Source organism: Caenorhabditis elegans, chromosome X, assembly GCF_000002985.6.
Source record: "Caenorhabditis elegans chromosome X".
NCBI classification, from domain to species: Eukaryota; Metazoa; Nematoda; class Chromadorea; order Rhabditida; family Rhabditidae; genus Caenorhabditis; species Caenorhabditis elegans.
The window spans coordinates 6,071,021-6,088,856 of record NC_003284.9 but is presented as its reverse complement, the minus strand read 5'-3'; the positions used below and the strand labels follow the sequence as shown (position 1 = coordinate 6,088,856).

Below are 17,836 nucleotides of genomic sequence, written 5' to 3'. Positions count from 1 at the left end.
ATCTTCTCAAAATTAAAAAAAAAATCAATGCAGTGCGACCCATAGTTATTGGAGCTCGTATCCAAACATACAAATTTGAAATAAACATTCAAAAATACCTCAGCAACACCGGTTTCATTCCACAAATTTTTTGAACAAAATATGTATGCCGTTTTTGAAAAAATTAGTTCACGCAATGCTACAAGCCATTCGGCGTTCTGAAATGTTTTGTTGCAGGCGCGCAAAGTACTTTCCAGCAACTACTGCCGATAGACAAAAGCTCACAAATATTGGTATTGAAAATTTTGTTCTGAGAATACTTTTTGGCTTCCTATGCAGATTGTTTCCAGTACATGTCATTAAAAAACCTAATGAGTCGTAGCAAGACATAGACTACTTTTGCAAAACAGTCAAAAACTTAAATAACTATTTGAACAGTTTGTTACAAATATACACAACTCCAAACATAAAATTGATGATCGATTTATTACTGACTGAAAAATTATAATCACAATCAAAAATTTATTTCCCTCCTGGGAAACCGTAACGTCCGTATCCACCAGTTGGTTGTTGGAATCTGTTGGATCTGTAGTCGTTTGTCCCCAATGAGTTTGACGTCTCCAGTCAGCACACAGGTCATTGAGATTGCGCTCGTAATTCCCACGGCGTCCATAATCGGAACGTACCTCGTTGCGGTTGTAATCCCACACGCCTTTCTGCAATATTTATTTTGAGTTTAAAATTCTGGCTAACAAATGCTTCTGATCAAGAAAATGCAGTTAACAAACCTTTTCAAGGAATCTCTCATAAGAACTTGGCTATCCGTAACGGTTTCCAGGTTCAGCGAAAGCAGTAGCTAACAGCATTGCAAAGGCAAGGAAACTAGCAGATGAGTTCATCTTAACTGATGATGATCTGATCACAAAAACCGCTTCTTTTATGTTGTTTAATTTTTACACAAAATTTTTGAAACTGTTTTTTTTTGTTGTGACACATAGTTCCGCCAATTTCCTTGTATTTGATAAGAAACGTTCTTCATCCAATAGGGAGAACAATGTAAGAAACCATGAAATCACCGAATAAGCGGAAGCTAAAAATGATGTCATTTCAAAAAGATGAGACTCAAATTGCTTCAAAGGTCAAACGATCATCGATACTTTATTTTGTAGAAAAAAATCACTGTAGTCTTCTACCGTGATTGACTATTTCAGTGACCTAGTCGTATTGTATGTAGTGTATTTGAGCAGAGCTATATTAGTGCACAGAAACATCCTTCACGTGCCAACTACCGTTCCACTCATCAACATTGTTGCCGATTTTGGAAATTTCTTTGTTAAATTTCAGTACCAACCAAAATTACAACAAGATTGCCCTTTTGTTCGAAATTGTCGATCACCTGTGGATAAAAGGATCGGGTGACTCCCCGAACTGTTGGTGCACCAAAAAAGGATTTGCATTACGTTTATTTTGCTCGAGTTACTGTTTAGTTTACTGATGCTCAGATCGCATTCGCTGCTGTCACTTCTGCTGGAATAGTCACAGAACATTTCAATGTCCTCCGATTTATATGATGTTTCTTTTCCTGTCATGTGTGCATTCATATTTGACACTGAACTGAACTGATCTCCTAAATTTCATCAGTAAAATTTTTTTGTTGTCAAGCTTTGAAACTTCGTGATTAGAGCTTATGAGACGGTAGTTTGAAAGTCAAACTAGTGTCATTTTCTCAAATTCAAAGTTTCGATTTCTGAACAGCACAAGATGCACTTTTCCTGCTCCAAAACTTTTGAAGTATTACCAGGCCGCTTCAAATTCGTTGAAGTAATTTGTTTTGGCTTCCATTTTAAACATTCCGTCGAGATCATGGAGAAACAATCTCCAAAAGCATGGCTTTCAATAAAAAATGCAAAAAAAATCAAGGATAGTGGCACTTTTGTGAAGCTTCCAAAAACATACAAGTTAAGTTTTTAGCTCAGTTCTGCAAAAATGAAGAACCATCCAATCAAAAATGCCAATTTTTGCTTTAGAGTACACAGAATCGGAGTCCAGTCAGCATTGAAATGTCTTCATTTACACCGTCAGGCTTCAAGTCTGTTCAACATCTAGGAAGTTTCCATATTTTTGAGAGAGTTCCATTTCTCGAAATTTACCGCAAATATTCATGATGTGCTCTTGTGGATCTAATAACAAAACTGATTTCCAGAATTTGACAAAAGTGACAAACTTTTTCTGTCATGATTATTTTTTCAGACCTTGTGAACTTGTGAAAACATGTATTGAAAAATTGAAAATTTCGATGTTTCTGGTAAAAATGCAATGTGACATTTATTGAAGGAAAAACAAACTAGTCAAATTATAAAAGAAATACTTTTTAACAATTACTTTCCTCCTGGGAATCCGTATCGTCCGTACCCTGCAGATGGTTGCTGGAATCGGTTTGATCTGTAGTCATTTTGTCCCCAACGAGTTTGTTTCTTCCAGTCATCGTACAAATCGTTGAGATTACGCTCGTAGTTTCCACGACGTCCATAATCAGAACGAACCTCGTGTCGGTTATAATCCCACACACCTTGCTGAAAATAATTTTGCTTTTAGAGATTTTTCAACAAAAATAAGTATGACAAACCTTTTCAAGGAATCTCTCATAAGAACTTGGCCATCCATAACGGTTTCCAGGTCCGGCAGTGACAGTTGCTAAAAGCATGGCAAACGCCAGGAAAACGGCAGTAAAGTTCATCTTGACTGATGATGTCCTGACCATTGATTCCTTCACTATTTATACTCCTTTTAAAGCTACGCCTCTTAAATTTAATGTCTAATTTTCACATTGTGTTTTTGAACTATCGGCCGCTTCGTTCATCTATTTTTTTCATCGAATTCTCGGTTACCCGGGAAACACAATCTCGATTGTAACAGTTTTCTGACAAATCAGAACGCCACCAAACAAAGATTGCGTTTCGGGAAGTGAACTGATAGCGAATAGATCAGGTTCAAATGAACAATTTAGTAATACTATTTCAAAATCCAAAATTTATATTTGTGATTGAATAATTTGTGCTCACCAACTAGATGATTTTTTGGAAGATTTTTTAAAAACGTTTTTGTGGTTGTATTTTGTGCCACTGCAAACGGTGATAAACTATAATATTCTATTATATTAACTACTTCATAATATTATTCCAAGGCAAAGGAAGTATGTTCCTCATTATTAAATTAAGAATAAAGTTCAACAATCAAACTCAGATAATAGCTGAACGTGAGAAAATTGTGTAGAAGCCTGGAAATAATTGTTTCAGGTTTTGATTATTGTCGCTTTGAATAGAAGTACTCGAAAAATGAAAACATGGTCTTTTTCGAAAATCGCCTCCCCAGAACGATCTCTCATAAGATTGTTTTCGGCAAGTTTTAGTAAAATCTGAGGTGAACAATTGAAGATAAATCGTGGCCGAGTTCTGGTTTTTTTAGGCCACGTAGTAAAAACCCTCTGTGAACCTTCTATCTTTTTGATAACATCTGTATTGATATATCTCGCATGAAAACAAAAGTTTTTTATCTGATCTTTACTTCAGTGAAAGACTGCTGTGAATTTACTCATTGTTTGAAACGTTAAGTTTTGTTAATAAGTCCATTTTTGAAATTCAAAAACATTTTGCAATCCTTATAAATGTTCACTTTGCAGTTACCATAATTACAAAAAATTACGAATTTTATTTGAGATTTTGTAAAACTAAGACAAAAACGATAGAATTATTAACAAAAAACGCCAAAATTTGTGTTTATCCCTTGAATCCGTAACGGCTATTTCCTCCAGTTGGTTGTTGGAATCTGTTGGATCTGTATCCCTTTCCTCCCCATTGGGTTTGTCTCTTCCAGTCGTCGAAAAGATCACGGAGGTCACGCTCGTAGTTCTTGCGTCCTCTGTAATCAGCACGGGCTTCGTGTCTGTTGAAGTCCCAAACTCCTTGCTGTAAATTACTTATTTAAAACTTTATTTTAAAACAATAATTTACTCACTCTCTCAAGGAATCTCTCGTAAGAGCTTGGCCATCCGTAACGGTTTCCTGGTCCAGCAGCGACGGTTGCCAAAAGCATGGCGAAAGCCAAAATAATTGCCAAAGAGTTCATTGTAGTCGAATGATGAATTTCTTGCCAAATTTTCTTTATTTATACTGTTTTTCTCAGGTACGCCTCTATATGTGCGGTCCAGTTTATACGTTGAATCACTGACCTCTGTTGTCTCCTACGTTGCATTTCGTCAATCTCTTTATCATCATTGCATCGGTTGCTAGATGTGGTGTTACGTTTTTACAAAGTATCACGATTGTGAGGTGTCAGGCTGATTAGATGAATTAAAACGGAAATAACATCATTTGAAATACAATATTTCAGATAGTTCAGGTTCAGAACCATTACGTTTTCTGTGAATCATCTGAGGTTCAGATGACTAAACAGTTAAATTTGTAGACTACGTGGCTGCTGAGTTGTTGCTCTTAAAGCACGGTATTGATGAATCCACCAATGAATATTTAATTTCAACGCAGTGATTTAGTTTCCTACTACATTTCAGTATTAATCAGTGAAAGTAATTTAATGAAAAAACTGAAAAACATTGCTGAAAATAATGATGAAAACTCTAAAGGTTTCATGGGAAATCTGAGAAATCTTAAAAAGTTCGTTTTCGTTATTTCCCATGTATATTTTTTCCCACAATTGACCCCGAAACTATTTTACGGTTTAAAAGGATCACTTTACCATTAACATACTCTTTCCCGTGATTATCAAGTTAAGCCCTAACATTTATTTTCGACAGTTTATTTACATATTGAATTTGAGTTTATTTAACTAAAAGAAGAGAAATAAACAAGTAAAACGAGACGAACCCTGAGAGAGTTCAACTCGAGTAAAAGTTTAAAAAAAAATGAAGTAAAAAAATAGTTTATTAATTATTTGGTATTTTAATTCAACTTGATAAATTAAAATTTTGCATTTTCATTTAATTAAACGTTGCCTATCACCTGTGGGTTCATTGTCTTGTTCAGAGCCATATAACTGGAAATGCAAAGCAATCTTCAACAAAATTTCAAGAAGTACAAGCAAATTGTTTAATGAAAAACGCAAAGACCGGTCGGGCCTATTTTCTAATATTCTATATAGGTTTCTTTGCATAGTTATTTATTTATTGTTCAAGCCCACAGGTAGATAGTTGAAATTAAAATTTAATACCACGGTGATTGAAATACAAGATAAAATATGTAGTCGCTTTTCAATATATTTTTATGCATTAAGGATAAAAATTATTATCTTATCTCAATTGCATCATCAAACAAAAGTATAACTCTTGATTATCAATCTTTGAAAAGCTCATTGCCGAAATTTTCAATTTTAGTCAGCTAGGAAATGAGTTTTATTTTTTATTTTTCGTGTTTAAACTTTTCAGATCTAACATGTGCTTTTACAAATAGGTGTTTAAATCGAAACTTTTTATTACTAGACAAAAATAAAAATAAAAACAAAGTTCAAGTTAATTGCAAAAAGTAAAACCGTTTACTTTCCTGGGAACCCGTAACGTCCGAATCCACTCTTTGGTGCTTGGTATTTGTTGGATCTGTAGTCCTTTTGTCCCCATCTAGTTTGTTTCTTCCAGTCATCGAAAAGGTCCTTGAGGTCACGTTCGTAGCTCTTGCGTGTTCTGTAGGAAGATTTCACTTCGTGTTTCTTAAAGTCCCAGACTCCTTGCTGGAAAAGTTTGAGATAAGAAAAGATCAAAGACAAATTGATTAGCTTACTCTCTCAAGGAATCTCTCGTACGAGTCTGGCCAACCGTAACGGTTTGCAGCTTCAACAGAAGCGAAGAGGACGGCTAGAGCCAGAAGAAGTCCGAAAGTGTTCATAACGAAGAAATGATCGTTTGATGACATTCACGGAATTACCAAATCTTTTATAGTACCCCAGGCGGCCTGTCGCACAGTAAGAAAAACCATGACTTCGCCCTATTGGAAGCGATCTTTGCATGGTGACTTCGTGGTGTTTTTGATAGTGATCTTTCGATCACGAAATATCACAAAGTCGTTAGAAGACAGATCAAGTTGTTCGATATGTTACCATATGTTTCAGTTTACGGAACTGTTTCATAACTTGTTCATGAGTAAGCTCCTATTTTATATTTTTTAATCTTTTTTTTTATATCGGAAAACAAAATACCAAAGCTCGTAGTTTGTTTAATTTTATGAGTAGCGAGTAGATGGAATGTCTAAGCTTGTGCCAAAACAATAGTTTTTTTTTAATACTAATATGCCACAGAGTGGAAGCACGGTTTTCAGTGTGAGTTGTGATCTTTAAGTCCTAGCGTCCTTTCGTTAGTCAAACAAAAACATGATTGGCCACATTCTCCTGCTAAACTGCTCAGTGGCTCGATGGGAGAACCACGAGAAAAGTTGTACCTGACTCCCGCATCCGCAATGCATAACGCTTGTAACATGGATCTTTCTTTAACTACAATATTGTATGATCATTCGACTACAAATTTTTCAAAGATTTCAGTAGTAAATTGCAAAGTTCTCAACAAAATCTCTTGTCGTTTTTTCGTTAAGTTTTTCTTTCACGTTATCTGAGATCCTGCCCAGTTAGCCTAAATATTATTTCTAAGAATATCCCCTGCTGATTTATTGAATTGAAACTGATCTATCTTGACCTTCTGATGCAATTCAGATTTCCCGTACATCACATCTTAGACTGTAGAGAGACTGTACTATTTCTACACAGTATTGTATCAAAAAATCACGACCTTATTCAAAGTTCATACGAATTGATGATCTTCGTTGCTATTTGTCTTTGTATTCTTTTTTGAACTTATCAATTTCTGCCTCACCAGAAGACACAACGAGAAAAAAAGATAACGAAATGATCAGTTCCAACTAATGATAACATCTTCTTTTTTTTCTGTTATTCTTTTAGGGTTTCTTCCTGGTCACAGTTTTGAGTTTCCGTTTTGAAAGATGAAAGATGGAATAGTTTATTGGGATAATCAATAAAAACACAGAAACAATGGGATGTGAAATATGAAAAATTATACACTTGGTTTGGTGATATCAAAATTACATCAAAGAAAAATTGGAAAAAAAACTCGTGGATTTGAGATATTGTTTGACGAAAAAAAAACATCGATTTTTTCATACAATTTGGATAAAAGGTTAAAAATTGTTGAATAGTGGTTTCTACTCTTTCCAATAAAGATAATAAATCCAATAGGTCAGATTAAAAATTATAAACGTTAATGGAAAAATCCATCGACTTGTTTGGTCGATTTTCTTCGCTCGATTCCTACCGGCAATTTTTCTGAAAATCAAACATTATGTTAAATATAAACTTAGCTATAAGGGGTGTGGCGGTAAACTTTCAAAAAATTTGAAACAAAAATTATAAGCAGGAATTTTTATAAACTGCAATCCGGGAAAAAAAAGAAAATTGAATAAATAAACTTTGGGGTAAAATTGAAACAGGTATAAGGCAAATAAGTTAGTTACCCAAATACGGAACCATTCCTTCTGTAAATGTGATTAGTTAACACTGGGGAAATATATCGATTTCAAAGTAAAAACAATACAAACTTGTGTTTCTGAATTTGTTTGATAGCGGAGCTCCATTTCTCCTTTTTCCTGCTGCTATCATTGCATTTTCGGTTTTTCATCTTTTCTGCGGCGCCATATCTCACTGTAAAATAAACTTGTAAGACCCATATGCAAAACAATTGCAATTTTCTATAATGAAGTTTCAGTTTTTTATTTAAGTTTTCTCAATTACCATGAGCTCTTCCATTTCCCATTAACGGGGAACTCGCATCATTCTCTTTTTCATTCCAGTGTGCAAGACGTTCAGCGGGATCGCTTTCCTTCCATACTTCGCTTAAATTCGTTTCTTTTTGTTCTGCCCAAACTTCTTCTTGGGCCTCAGCGTCTTCATTTTGTGGTGGTTGTACAACTGGAGCAGCCTAGAAGAAAAAATCATTACTTGATTTCATCTGCGGAAGAATAAGAACGTCATTCATTTTATCATGCGTTTAGAAGTAAAAAAAACCCCTTTTTTTTACAGTTTCGGATAGTTCATGCCAATCAAATCAATTCAATTTACATCAAACTGGTTAGGTTTTTGTTTTTCTTTTAAACTTCAAAGAGAGAAAGTAAAGATTGAGACATCAGTATCAAATTCATGCAGAAAGGGAAAATTGGGGATGGTATTAGGGAAAACCATAAAACACGTCCCAAATTATTAGGGGGGGAGGGGGGGGGGGGGTTCTGAAGGAAGAGTTGCATGAAAGCGTACCTCTTCGTCAGAGAAGCTGTTACTGTACGCTTGACTGACCGTATCATAAGCCGTGTCATTCATTGCTATTTGTTCAGGTGGATCCTATAAAACATGGTGTGGTGGCAAATCAATTTCATTAGTGTAATCAGTATTTTCAAAAATCAAATTATTTTTTATTTTCAAATACCTAAAACGTTTCGATTTTATCTAAAAACTGAATTTGAACAGCAATAAGTTATTTTAAAAAGCTGATTAAAATTTTTTTTTTAAGAATCAGATGGGCGTGATTATCAAATTCACACGTGAAAAAATAATGTTTTTTTTTGAAAATGATTTTGTTTGATGAAACGTGATTCTAGAACAGAAAACGGTGTTAAGTAGGCTGAGCACTCGATTTAACTGGTATAAAAATTAAATTACCTCCACCAAATGTTGACGTTCGTTTGTTCGAAGTCTGAGAAATAGGTGTCTGGCATGTGCACCTAAATCTCCCCTTGATGGCTTTTTCTCTGCATTCCCGCTTTTAACGGATTCCAATGACGAAGCCATAACTGAAAATCGTAGGTTCCTGAGGTTTTAATGTGTATTTCATTCACATTTCCTACGTGGGATCTCAAATGAAAAAGAAGGAAAACATCCATTTCATAATCCCAAAGCCAACATTCGAAAATGTTAATAACATAAGAATGCAAATGTTCATCACAAACAAAGGTAGAAGTTAAAATCGTTCCGTAAAAAAGGCATACATGCACATTTAGGGTAATGTTAGGAGCAAGATGCGAATATTCTAAAACATAACCTTTAAAATATTAATAAACATAACTGGTTTAGTAAATAATATGTATTAAGCTAACAAAAATTGTACGGCACAATATGAGTACAAAACTCTAAAACTAAAAAATATTGGTGACGAGTTGTGTGATGGAAGAAGAGATAATAAAGCTACAACATTTCTCTTGCTCAGTGCCAATAGTGCAATCTTGCACAATTAAACGTTCGGAACACCTACCAATTTCTGCGTCAGTGCGGTGCCATTTGCGTCCTAGATATCACTATTTCAAATCATTAGTAAACTCTCCATAACCTCTCAAATCGGAGATTTATGTGGTTTTCCGCATCGTACAAAATCAGATATACCCATAATAATTAATCATTCAAAATTAAATTTGTGGTGTGAGGTTCTAGCAGTACTTGTGTAAATGGAACTACCACAAGTTGTGCGCATTATAATGTTATACACCGATTGCCCCACGACTGAGTGGGAGTTATGGGGATGCGATTAGAATTACCTTGTCTTTGTGCATAGTTGACAATTGTGAACTCGATCATGACTCCAAACACAAACCTGGAAATGTTACATTAAATTCAGTAAGTTTCATAGAAAAGAAGCGCGCGTTTTTTTTTTGAAAGCTCAGACGTTTTTTTTGTTGTTTATTTTCAAAATATACAATCTGTGATCTTTTGATAAGTTCCAAATTTCCGAAACTTGTTGCTTAAAAAAAGAGTGCGGCTTGTGGGTTGCTGTTAAAACAAGTTCAAAATGGTCCCAATGAACCGATATTCATAATGATGTGTGTCCCTGCGGGACCCTCTAAAACTGCTGAACGCAGGCATTTCTACGATTTCCCCAAAACCGTAATCCCATGAATCAAAAATTCACACAATCGCATGTTTATTGCGAGTAATTCATTACAAGAATGATTATTGTCAAACAATTCCTATAACTACTGAAACCTAGTTTAACACTCTTCCTATTGTCTATCTTTATACGTATTGCTCTTCTTTTCTTCTTTTTTATTCCGATTCTCTAGAAATCAGGTTATCCACGCCTTTTCCGTGTCTCGTGTCACCCGCCGTCTTTTGTCTCAAGTATGTGTTTTGACTCGTTGATCTTTTTTGACACGTACCCGTGGGTGTTTGCGGTACGCCGCCAGAACTCAGAATTCGAAACAGAGAACTCACATCATGCAAGCGCCCATCCAGACGTCGATGGCCTTCATGTAACTGACTTCAGGAAGTGCCATTCTCGCTGCGTTTGCTTGCGTTGATAATGTTAAGAGTGTAGTGATAGCAAGTGATACTCTCGCTGGAACAGCCTCTACGTCGAGCCAGAAGCTGAACCTAAAACATTTTTCAGCTTCAAAAAAATCGCCGTTTTCTAGCTGAATGTTCACCATGAGATAACCACAATTAATGTAGTTGGCACATATGATTGCATTACATGATGTGTGATTTCTCGCTTGACAAAAAACTCAGCTGTCACACAACTCCATGTTCCTGTAAAGTAGATTTAAGCAAGGAAGTTACATGCGTACTCTCTGCTCTTTATAATTGGGCCGCTTTTTTGATTTTCTTTGATTCCTGCTTCCGACTCCCATCAAAATTGGCACATGCACATTTTTTGCTTGCTTGCGTATTTCTCGTGCTAACTTCCCTTTTTCAAAACCTCGGGAGTTTTGACGACGTGTTTTGTTACAACAAAAAAACGACAACGTACGGCGGTCAAGCTTCTTTTCAAAACTTGGTTAGTCACGCATTATTACCTATTCACACCGGGCCTCCAAGTGGAGATTTTTAAATTTTTTTTCGGATTGTTATTTTGAATAGTTTTTTTGCCACCTCCTGCAGACTAACCAGTAGAGTAATTTCCGTCACAAAGGCCCGGGTACAAATCGACTATATGCATGTCAGACATTGCAATATTCGGATTTCTGGTGATTGGCTCGTCCTCTTTCCATTTGATGACCAGCTGCTCTGTTGTGTAGGCATCTGGAAGAAAGAAAAGATGACGTCAAACTGATTATGCATCATGCTCTAGCTCACAGCTCAGAATGCGCAAGTGACACCGTTGTGAATCCAGAGGCCACTTTTCCAGGTTCAAAGTACACACTACAACCATCGAGATTCGGGTATCATAAAGAATAGAACCATCCGGCTGTATCCATACCAGGAAGTTCGGTTGGGTGACCTACAAAAAACATGAGACAATTGGAGTATAATTGAGAATCGGAATCTAGACAGAAAATCGAGGAGTGTGTTGGTGTTTGGACCCACCTCATGAAATTCGGCGATTCGTGCATTCGCGAAGTAAACATCGGGTTTCCACATCTTGTGTAGAACCGCTTTATCTTTCACAAGGACACGTCGAGTCTCATTGTGTGCCAGTCGTGGATCCCTCCAGAATTGCTGGAAATACACATCAAGCTGGAAATCCATAGTTTGTGTTCGAAACGATGACATTCCTTCAATGTACATTGCCAATTCGACGACGGTCACTTCCTCTGAAACTTGTAGTTGATTTAGACGTGTCAGGGTGTAATTATTTGTTGGGGAAATAGATTTTGGATTTCCTATGTTTTCTAGGATTGTGGGCGGAAGAGAGCAAAGTTCTCAAAAAGTTTCCGAAGCTTTGAACTGTAACTGAGCTTTAAATTTGGAGTACTTGACCCAAAAAACTGTATAATAAAACATGAATAAATATTATAACAAAACACTTTATAACAATTTTGGGATTGAAGTTTTTCAAATTTTTAGTCAAGGGCACCAAAATGTCTGAAAATTAAACATTTTAAGCATTCCTGCATGATTTAAGATGATTTAAGTAAGATACAAATATTCAAAGCAAATTTAGAATATACAGCTAGTAAAAATTGTGTTGCCGACTCCAAAAATAGTGATTGTTGTTGAATTTTCAAAACATCTAACTTTAAATTAAAAAGTTTTGTAGAAAAGTTTTACTGCAATATTTCGTTAATTCAAAATTAAAGGAGTAGTTTTAAGTAATTTCCCCACTTACTACACTCTATTCTGAAAGTGTGTTACTATTTTACGGAATAGCGCAGCGTATATTTAGCAAAATGGCAAGAAAAAACTGTGGAATTCTTCAATCCAATAATCATTCCTGAAACAAACATTTTCAGTAGTCCCACAATCCAGAAACTACTAACTGGCCGTTCAAATATCGTGAATTATTTCCCCGAGACAGATATTCAAAAGCATCGTCTCGGGCATTTTCAAAAGGAGCCGAACAATTGGATTGGTTCGGGAGGTTCACAAGACTTTATTCTCAAGATCTTGAGTCTAAGAGTAAGGTTCTCTTTTCAATTTCTTGTTTTTTTTTTCGTTGCTGTACTTTGTTTTTTTTAACACGGGCAGACCATATGAAACAATTTGTAACATTCTTCTTCTCAAATACAGCTCTAGATCGGAAGCAGGCACAATTTACCCTATTGCTCACAGCTCAAAGAGCCGGGTATCTTCGAATATTTGCATAAGTGTCCATCGGACTCTTATGAAGAAAAATGAAATTGAGAAAAGTTGAAAAAAAAGTGCGGCGTATAATGAAATGCTCGGCCGAAAAACGAAAAACCGAAGAACACCGATACGATCTAATGCGTCACAATATAAACCTCACGTATTCACTTATGAACCCATTTTCCGAACAAAAACAACTGATGCCCTATCATCAAATCATCAAAAGCGTCTATTTTAAACTACTAACTTGGGACCTCAGAATTCAGAATCAAAATCTATCGCAAGCATCAAGAATCATTGGATTCATCTATCTCACTTGTATGTAAACCTCAAAGAAAAAAAAAAGGAGGGGGGAAAATAAGATTGCTAGAAATTCGTAATTTGGTTAGTTTTTAGTTTTAGTTCGCACCCTGGTTCTAGGAAAGCAATTGTTTTAAACTTTTGGAGTCAGGAATCAGGGAATATGTATAAGACTTTTCACATCTAAATGGACTTACCTTTATCATGCTGTACCGGTGGAGATTGATTATCGTATACTTGTCTTCCAGCATTGAGAAGATTATCTAGGTAAATTGGCACCGGTTCGCTCCTACTTGCTTCCACTTTTGGACTATTTCTGAAAGTTGGGAAAATTTGGCAAAAGCTTCCAAAAACCTAATACCTGTACAGTAATAAGAATATTGAAGAGACAAGAAGCATAATGCCGTCGTGGTAAGACGTTATAGTTGACGTCAGGCCTCCCTCTGAAGATTGAATTCACAGTCGGACTTCGAAAAACATTAAAGTGAGATAGGCGAGAGCTTCATAGCAATAGAAGCAAAAAGGGGCGGGTCAAAGACGTCTTCGTTGACAGAGCCGTCGCAGTAGCAGCAGCAGCACGAAAAAGATTTCTCAATTGAGGGAGCTTTTTGCCATGTTGCGTTCAGTGCAAGTACATTCAACAATGCAAACCTGACATTTTAAATTGAACAAAACATGGATTCAAGCTATAGACGATTGGAATTTCAAAATGAGGTTTCTTATACATATTTCTTGCCGGCACCCAAAGGTCATTTGGAATTGGATGCACAAGATTGATGAACACCACAAATCAAATTGAAAAAGGAAGAATATTGGAATGAACTAAAGAACAAGATTCACAAAATTCATATTCTATACTAAATAGAAGAGCACCGATCTTAAATCTTGAAGATCTTGAAAAAACCCACAACATCAGGGTCCATATGATTCAGTGAAATTAAAATTTCAAGAAATTTTATTTGCTCATCACATGAGGTGTACGTATAATATTCAATATTAGACGCTTATATTTCTTGAGGCGATAATAGACAACCCTGCAAAAGCACTTCACTTTTGAACCTTGTTTTTATGATGATTGACCATGGGATTTAGCTAAGGTTGAAAAAGCGATTGGTCACCAATGCTCTGATAGTCTAAAATGCAAATATACTAGTCAGATTGGTATGAGTTAATTTCAGAATGCTCGAAAAAACTCTAACACTAAGTAACCAAAATTAGTAAAGCTTTTCAAAAACCTCACCAAATCCGCATACCCCAACAGTCAACATCCTTATAACCTAGCCAGGCAAGTCTAAAAAAGTCATCGCCGTTCAACACTGGTCTCAGTCAAAATCAAACGAATTTGGTGTAAAAAATCGGGAAAAATGGGTGCACAGTTTAATTTATCATGTTCCACAGAGTTAATAACGTATTTCTTTTATTGGTACTACACCTCGCTATTGAAATATGTAACATTATATCTTGGTTTGTCATGAATCTATCAACAAGTTATTGAAAACAAAACGATAGAAAAAATTGCCAAATATTTTGTTAGTTGGAAATTTAATAAACGGCAACTGGTCAGATGTGTTTTTAGCTGTGAAGGTTGAACAATGAGGAGCAATACTAATAGAGAAAATACAGCATTTCGAAAACAATGAATATTCAATAAAAAAATTTGCTCCAGAACTTGTTATATTCAAGTTTAATTTGTTTGATTTTTTATACCACTACTTTCTTAAATTTAACTTATTAGTTTTTTTTTTTGGTATATACCTTATTTTTGGAACAGTTTGTGGTAAAATTGCCACTTGTATTTAACAGATTATGGCGAACCATATAAACTTTTAGATCTTCATAAAATGGGAGAAGAGTTCAAATGACAATGAAAAGGAAGAAAAAGAAACGTCGAGTTTCTGACGCATTGTAAACCAATGTCTACTCGTCATTGTCCGGAAGTGGTCGAGGATTATGTTGGAAAAATGCACTGGCATAGTTTAAAATAGGGGCTGGCGACACCAATGGACCGAGCAAAAGGGGAGCACATCGAGCGGAACGGATGAAGAATGCGCACGGCTTCCCGCCCTTTAAGGAGGTGCAGCCTCTTTTTATAGTGCCTCTCAACATGCATGAGCATGAGCTTGATTGAAAAGTAATGGTTTTTAATTTGAATTGATGGAACCAGTCCACTCTAAGTATTTGGTAGTGGTGGCAGTGGTGGTGAAGAAACGGAAGATGTTTGACAAAAAAATGTGAGCCCACTGCTTCGTTTCAGTTTTCGTTTTCAATACTGGTTTATAGTCTAAAAATCACAGTAAAGGTTTGGTGTAATGAATGCAATAAAAAGGATAACAGCGCATCTGCCGGAAGATGATGAGTGAACGGGATTGAAAAAACACATTTCAACGTTCGAAAGGCAATTAATGTTTGTTTACCAGATGCTTTCCGGGGGTGCTTTTCTTTTTTTGTGGCTTTTCGTGATAAATGTGAAGTGAAATTTTGATAGACTGGTGGGTCTCAAAAGAATTATGAGTTTGAAAGGACAACTAAAAAGATGTGTTAATAAATTATGGCGGAGAAGATAGAATTTCGAATATATCTACACTAAAGCTTGTCCTGGCATATCCTACCAAACTAAAAAAAAATTTCCAGGAATTGGCACGATTCAATTTCAATGTTTCATATTTCATCAAGTTCGTGGATGTTTTTTTGAATAGACGAAAGATTAATTTATTAATCATAATTAATTGTAAAGTGGGAGGGGAAGATTTGGATGGATGTTGCCTTCGACTCAACAAAACTTGGTCAGCGCGGAGAGATCAATTAGTGCAATGGTCGCACTAAATCAGAAAACCGAATTATAGAAACATTTTGTTCTAGTGTGAAAGATTAGAATTCTGGCAATACCTGTATTGTTAATTTACTATGTATATATTAGGCAACTTACGGAATCGACATAATCGACGTACGATGTACCAATAAAATAAGAGAGAATGCTCACACCGCAACTAGATAACGGTCACATTGTGCGGCCGTTGACTTGATGCACACATGTCCGAGAATCAATCGGGATGCATCCATTGTGCTCACTGAGCCAATAACTTACTATAAGAGAAAAACATCAATATTCTTTATGAAGTAAATCATAACGTTTCCATTCATCACAAAATATAAGAAAGTTTTTCTCGTAATTTAACAATAAAAATGTTGTTAAAATTGCCTGAATCATATCAAAATTGGTTATGGAATAAATTGAAAGGAAACATCTTATTATGTTGTAAAGTGTTAAAATTTTGTTAAAAACTATAAACTTCCAACCGGAGAAACCGTGTTACAATCAATGGCCAGTAAAAACATTTATAACGGTTGAAAAAGTACCACTCAAGGTTTTCCAAAAAAATATTCAAAAAATAAATCGTATTGAGTTATTTTGAAAAACTGTTAGTTGATTGTTTAGATCGGAATTTCCAAATTTATTCAGTTTATGAACCGAAACAGAGTTTAATTTAAATGATAAAAACATTATAAAACATAAATTTCTCGGAAAAGTATTTGGTTGATTATTTGGAAATGTTAGAACCTCGTTGAAAGTTTGGAACGAAATCCTAACATAAAAAAACACTGTCCTCAGTTTGAGAATTTAAAATTGTTTTGATTATTTTCAGAATGGTACTTTAAAATAAGTCCTATCAAAAAACAGAAAGTTAAAATTCCAGTTTGAGCCAAAAAGATTTGTCTGAAATTTTTTCACCAGAAGAATCTATTTCGAAAAAAAAAACTAGAAAACTAATAAAAACTAACGACTGCTGTTTTTCTCCGCTAGAATATTTCTTGAATTTTTTGAAACAGAACTTTTTTGGGAGGGGGAGTATTAACAAGCAAAAAATCCAGATTCAAGAACTTACAGATTTTGAAAGCTAATCAACAAAGCAGCATGACAAAGGTCTCAATTTCAATGCTCTTATTTTGAATAAAATTGAGTAAGAATTGTGAGGACACAAAACAGAACAAAAAATGCAATAACATTTTTTCAAGACTCTAGCTAAAAATCTAAAAATTATGACTTTGCACTTTTTGGTCAAAGTCTATTTTTTAAAAACAAAATGTAACAACTTTTGAGTTTCTTTATTGACAACTTTCTTGCAAGACATTTTTGAGTAATTGAAAAGTAGAAATAGTTTTTAAAAATTAAAATAAAATCAAAACAGTCAGGATATTTTGCACAGAAATTTTTGAAGAAATACCCAGAATATGTGTATTCCTCTGAGCAAAATAATTCATCAGCGTCCTAATCTTCAACTAGTCGTGGCTCAAAAAGGAGTTAGAAAAGAGCATCGGAAATCATTGTCCTTGTCTATTCTGACCTTTCATTTCTTTTCAACGTTTTCAACGTCTTATGCCAAGTTAACACAGCCAACACCTAATGCTTCCGGTAACTGGACGGCTTTTGTTCACACCACAAAAACTCTGACAGAAGATTTTCTCCAAGCTTCGAAGTAGTTAAAATTAGACGTGGAAAGACAAAGGCTAAGATTCTTTGAAATGAGCAGAATTCACTTGGTAGAACAGAACAATGAAAAAGTAACGAGGAAGGTACAACAAAACCAAAAATAAAAGGAAGATATCAGAAATAATAATAATAGGTTTTATGCAAGCTGCAAAAATAATATGGTGCAAAAAATTTTATGGAGTCAAAGAATCAGTTAGAATTTTCATTTAGATTGTTTCTGAATAATATTGAATTGTGAAGTTCTTAGATTTTTCCCAAAAGATGAAAAATGAAAAGAAAATGGAAACAAAGTAGTTACTTTTTTTTATTTTTATAATTATTCGTGAAAACTTATGCATCACTCATTGCACTTTGGAAAAGTTTTGCCAATATTTCAACTTAATTTTCAACTTGCCAAAATCGAAACCCGTACATATAAAAAAACAACAAAATATAATTTTTTCCTCGAATAAAATGCAACTGAAACCAAGTACCCAAATGTGTTGGACCATTTAAATTCATGTGTGTCTTTTT

General features: G+C 35.0%; 5 protein-coding genes and 4 non-coding genes across 21 annotated transcripts; 4 read left to right on the top strand and 5 right to left on the bottom strand.

The window, feature by feature from the left end:
• Nucleotides 1–444: 444 nt before the first annotated feature.
• On the bottom strand, nucleotides 445–881 carry C45B2.8 (Transposase). Its single transcript, NM_076617.6, has 2 exons — nucleotides 768–881; nucleotides 445–695 (listed from the first exon to the last, which is right to left on the bottom strand). Exons 1-2 carry the CDS (start codon nucleotides 785–787, stop codon nucleotides 494–496), a joined length of 222 nt encoding a protein of 73 aa, NP_509018.1. The 5' UTR covers nucleotides 788–881; the 3' UTR covers nucleotides 445–493.
• Nucleotides 882–2,289: 1,408 nt separating this feature from the next.
• On the bottom strand, nucleotides 2,290–2,733 carry spig-20 (Neuropeptide-Like Protein). The gene is made up of 2 exons (NM_076616.5): nucleotides 2,606–2,733; nucleotides 2,290–2,552 (listed from the first exon to the last, which is right to left on the bottom strand). Exons 1-2 carry the CDS (start codon nucleotides 2,714–2,716, stop codon nucleotides 2,358–2,360), a joined length of 306 nt encoding a protein of 101 aa, NP_509017.1. The 5' UTR covers nucleotides 2,717–2,733; the 3' UTR covers nucleotides 2,290–2,357.
• Nucleotides 2,734–3,667: 934 nt separating this feature from the next.
• C45B2.2 (Neuropeptide-Like Protein) lies at nucleotides 3,668–4,118 on the bottom strand. The gene is made up of 2 exons (NM_076615.7): nucleotides 3,994–4,118; nucleotides 3,668–3,944 (listed from the first exon to the last, which is right to left on the bottom strand). Exons 1-2 carry the CDS (start codon nucleotides 4,102–4,104, stop codon nucleotides 3,756–3,758), a joined length of 300 nt encoding a protein of 99 aa, NP_509016.1. The 5' UTR covers nucleotides 4,105–4,118; the 3' UTR covers nucleotides 3,668–3,755.
• Nucleotides 4,119–5,444: 1,326 nt separating this feature from the next.
• C45B2.3 (Neuropeptide-Like Protein) lies at nucleotides 5,445–5,897 on the bottom strand (the record flags this gene model as incomplete). The annotated part of the gene is made up of 2 exons (NM_076614.2): nucleotides 5,445–5,715; nucleotides 5,766–5,897. 2 exons carry the CDS (start codon nucleotides 5,895–5,897, stop codon nucleotides 5,524–5,526), a joined length of 324 nt encoding a protein of 107 aa, NP_509015.1. The 3' UTR covers nucleotides 5,445–5,523.
• A 1,078-nt stretch (nucleotides 5,898–6,975) lies between these two features.
• lgc-58 (Ligand-Gated ion Channel) lies at nucleotides 6,976–13,348 on the bottom strand (the record flags this gene model as incomplete). Of its 13 annotated transcripts, none has more annotated exons than NM_001380988.1 (15): nucleotides 7,194–7,314; nucleotides 7,503–7,523; nucleotides 7,587–7,689; nucleotides 7,780–7,966; nucleotides 8,299–8,382; nucleotides 8,701–8,831; nucleotides 9,290–9,322; nucleotides 9,570–9,625; nucleotides 10,243–10,401; nucleotides 10,455–10,557; nucleotides 10,915–11,049; nucleotides 11,104–11,248; nucleotides 11,335–11,561; nucleotides 13,032–13,150; nucleotides 13,196–13,233. In NM_001380988.1, 15 exons carry the CDS (start codon nucleotides 13,231–13,233, stop codon nucleotides 7,194–7,196), a joined length of 1,662 nt encoding a protein of 553 aa, NP_001368738.1. The 13 variants fall into 13 exon arrangements, with proteins under 13 accessions (NP_001368740.1, NP_001368746.1, NP_001024472.2 ...); NM_001380989.1 differs by having other exon boundaries at nucleotides 8,338–8,382; NM_001029301.7 differs by lacking the exon at nucleotides 7,503–7,523 and having other exon boundaries at nucleotides 6,982–7,314; nucleotides 13,196–13,348.
• On the top strand, nucleotides 10,100–10,247 carry C45B2.15. The gene has a single exon (NR_071226.1). It is a non-coding gene; the product is annotated as an Unclassified non-coding RNA C45B2.15 (non-coding RNA).
• A 490-nt stretch (nucleotides 13,349–13,838) lies between the features above and the next one.
• On the top strand, nucleotides 13,839–14,037 carry C45B2.14. The gene has a single exon (NR_071225.1). It is a non-coding gene; the product is annotated as an Unclassified non-coding RNA C45B2.14 (non-coding RNA).
• Nucleotides 14,038–14,706: 669 nt separating this feature from the next.
• Nucleotides 14,707–14,882, top strand: C45B2.17. The gene has a single exon (NR_071224.1). It is a non-coding gene; the product is annotated as an Unclassified non-coding RNA C45B2.17 (non-coding RNA).
• Nucleotides 14,883–17,136: 2,254 nt separating this feature from the next.
• C45B2.11 lies at nucleotides 17,137–17,200 on the top strand. The gene has a single exon (NR_071223.1). It is a non-coding gene; the product is annotated as an Unclassified non-coding RNA C45B2.11 (non-coding RNA).
• The last annotated feature ends 636 nt before the right edge of the window (nucleotides 17,201–17,836 follow it).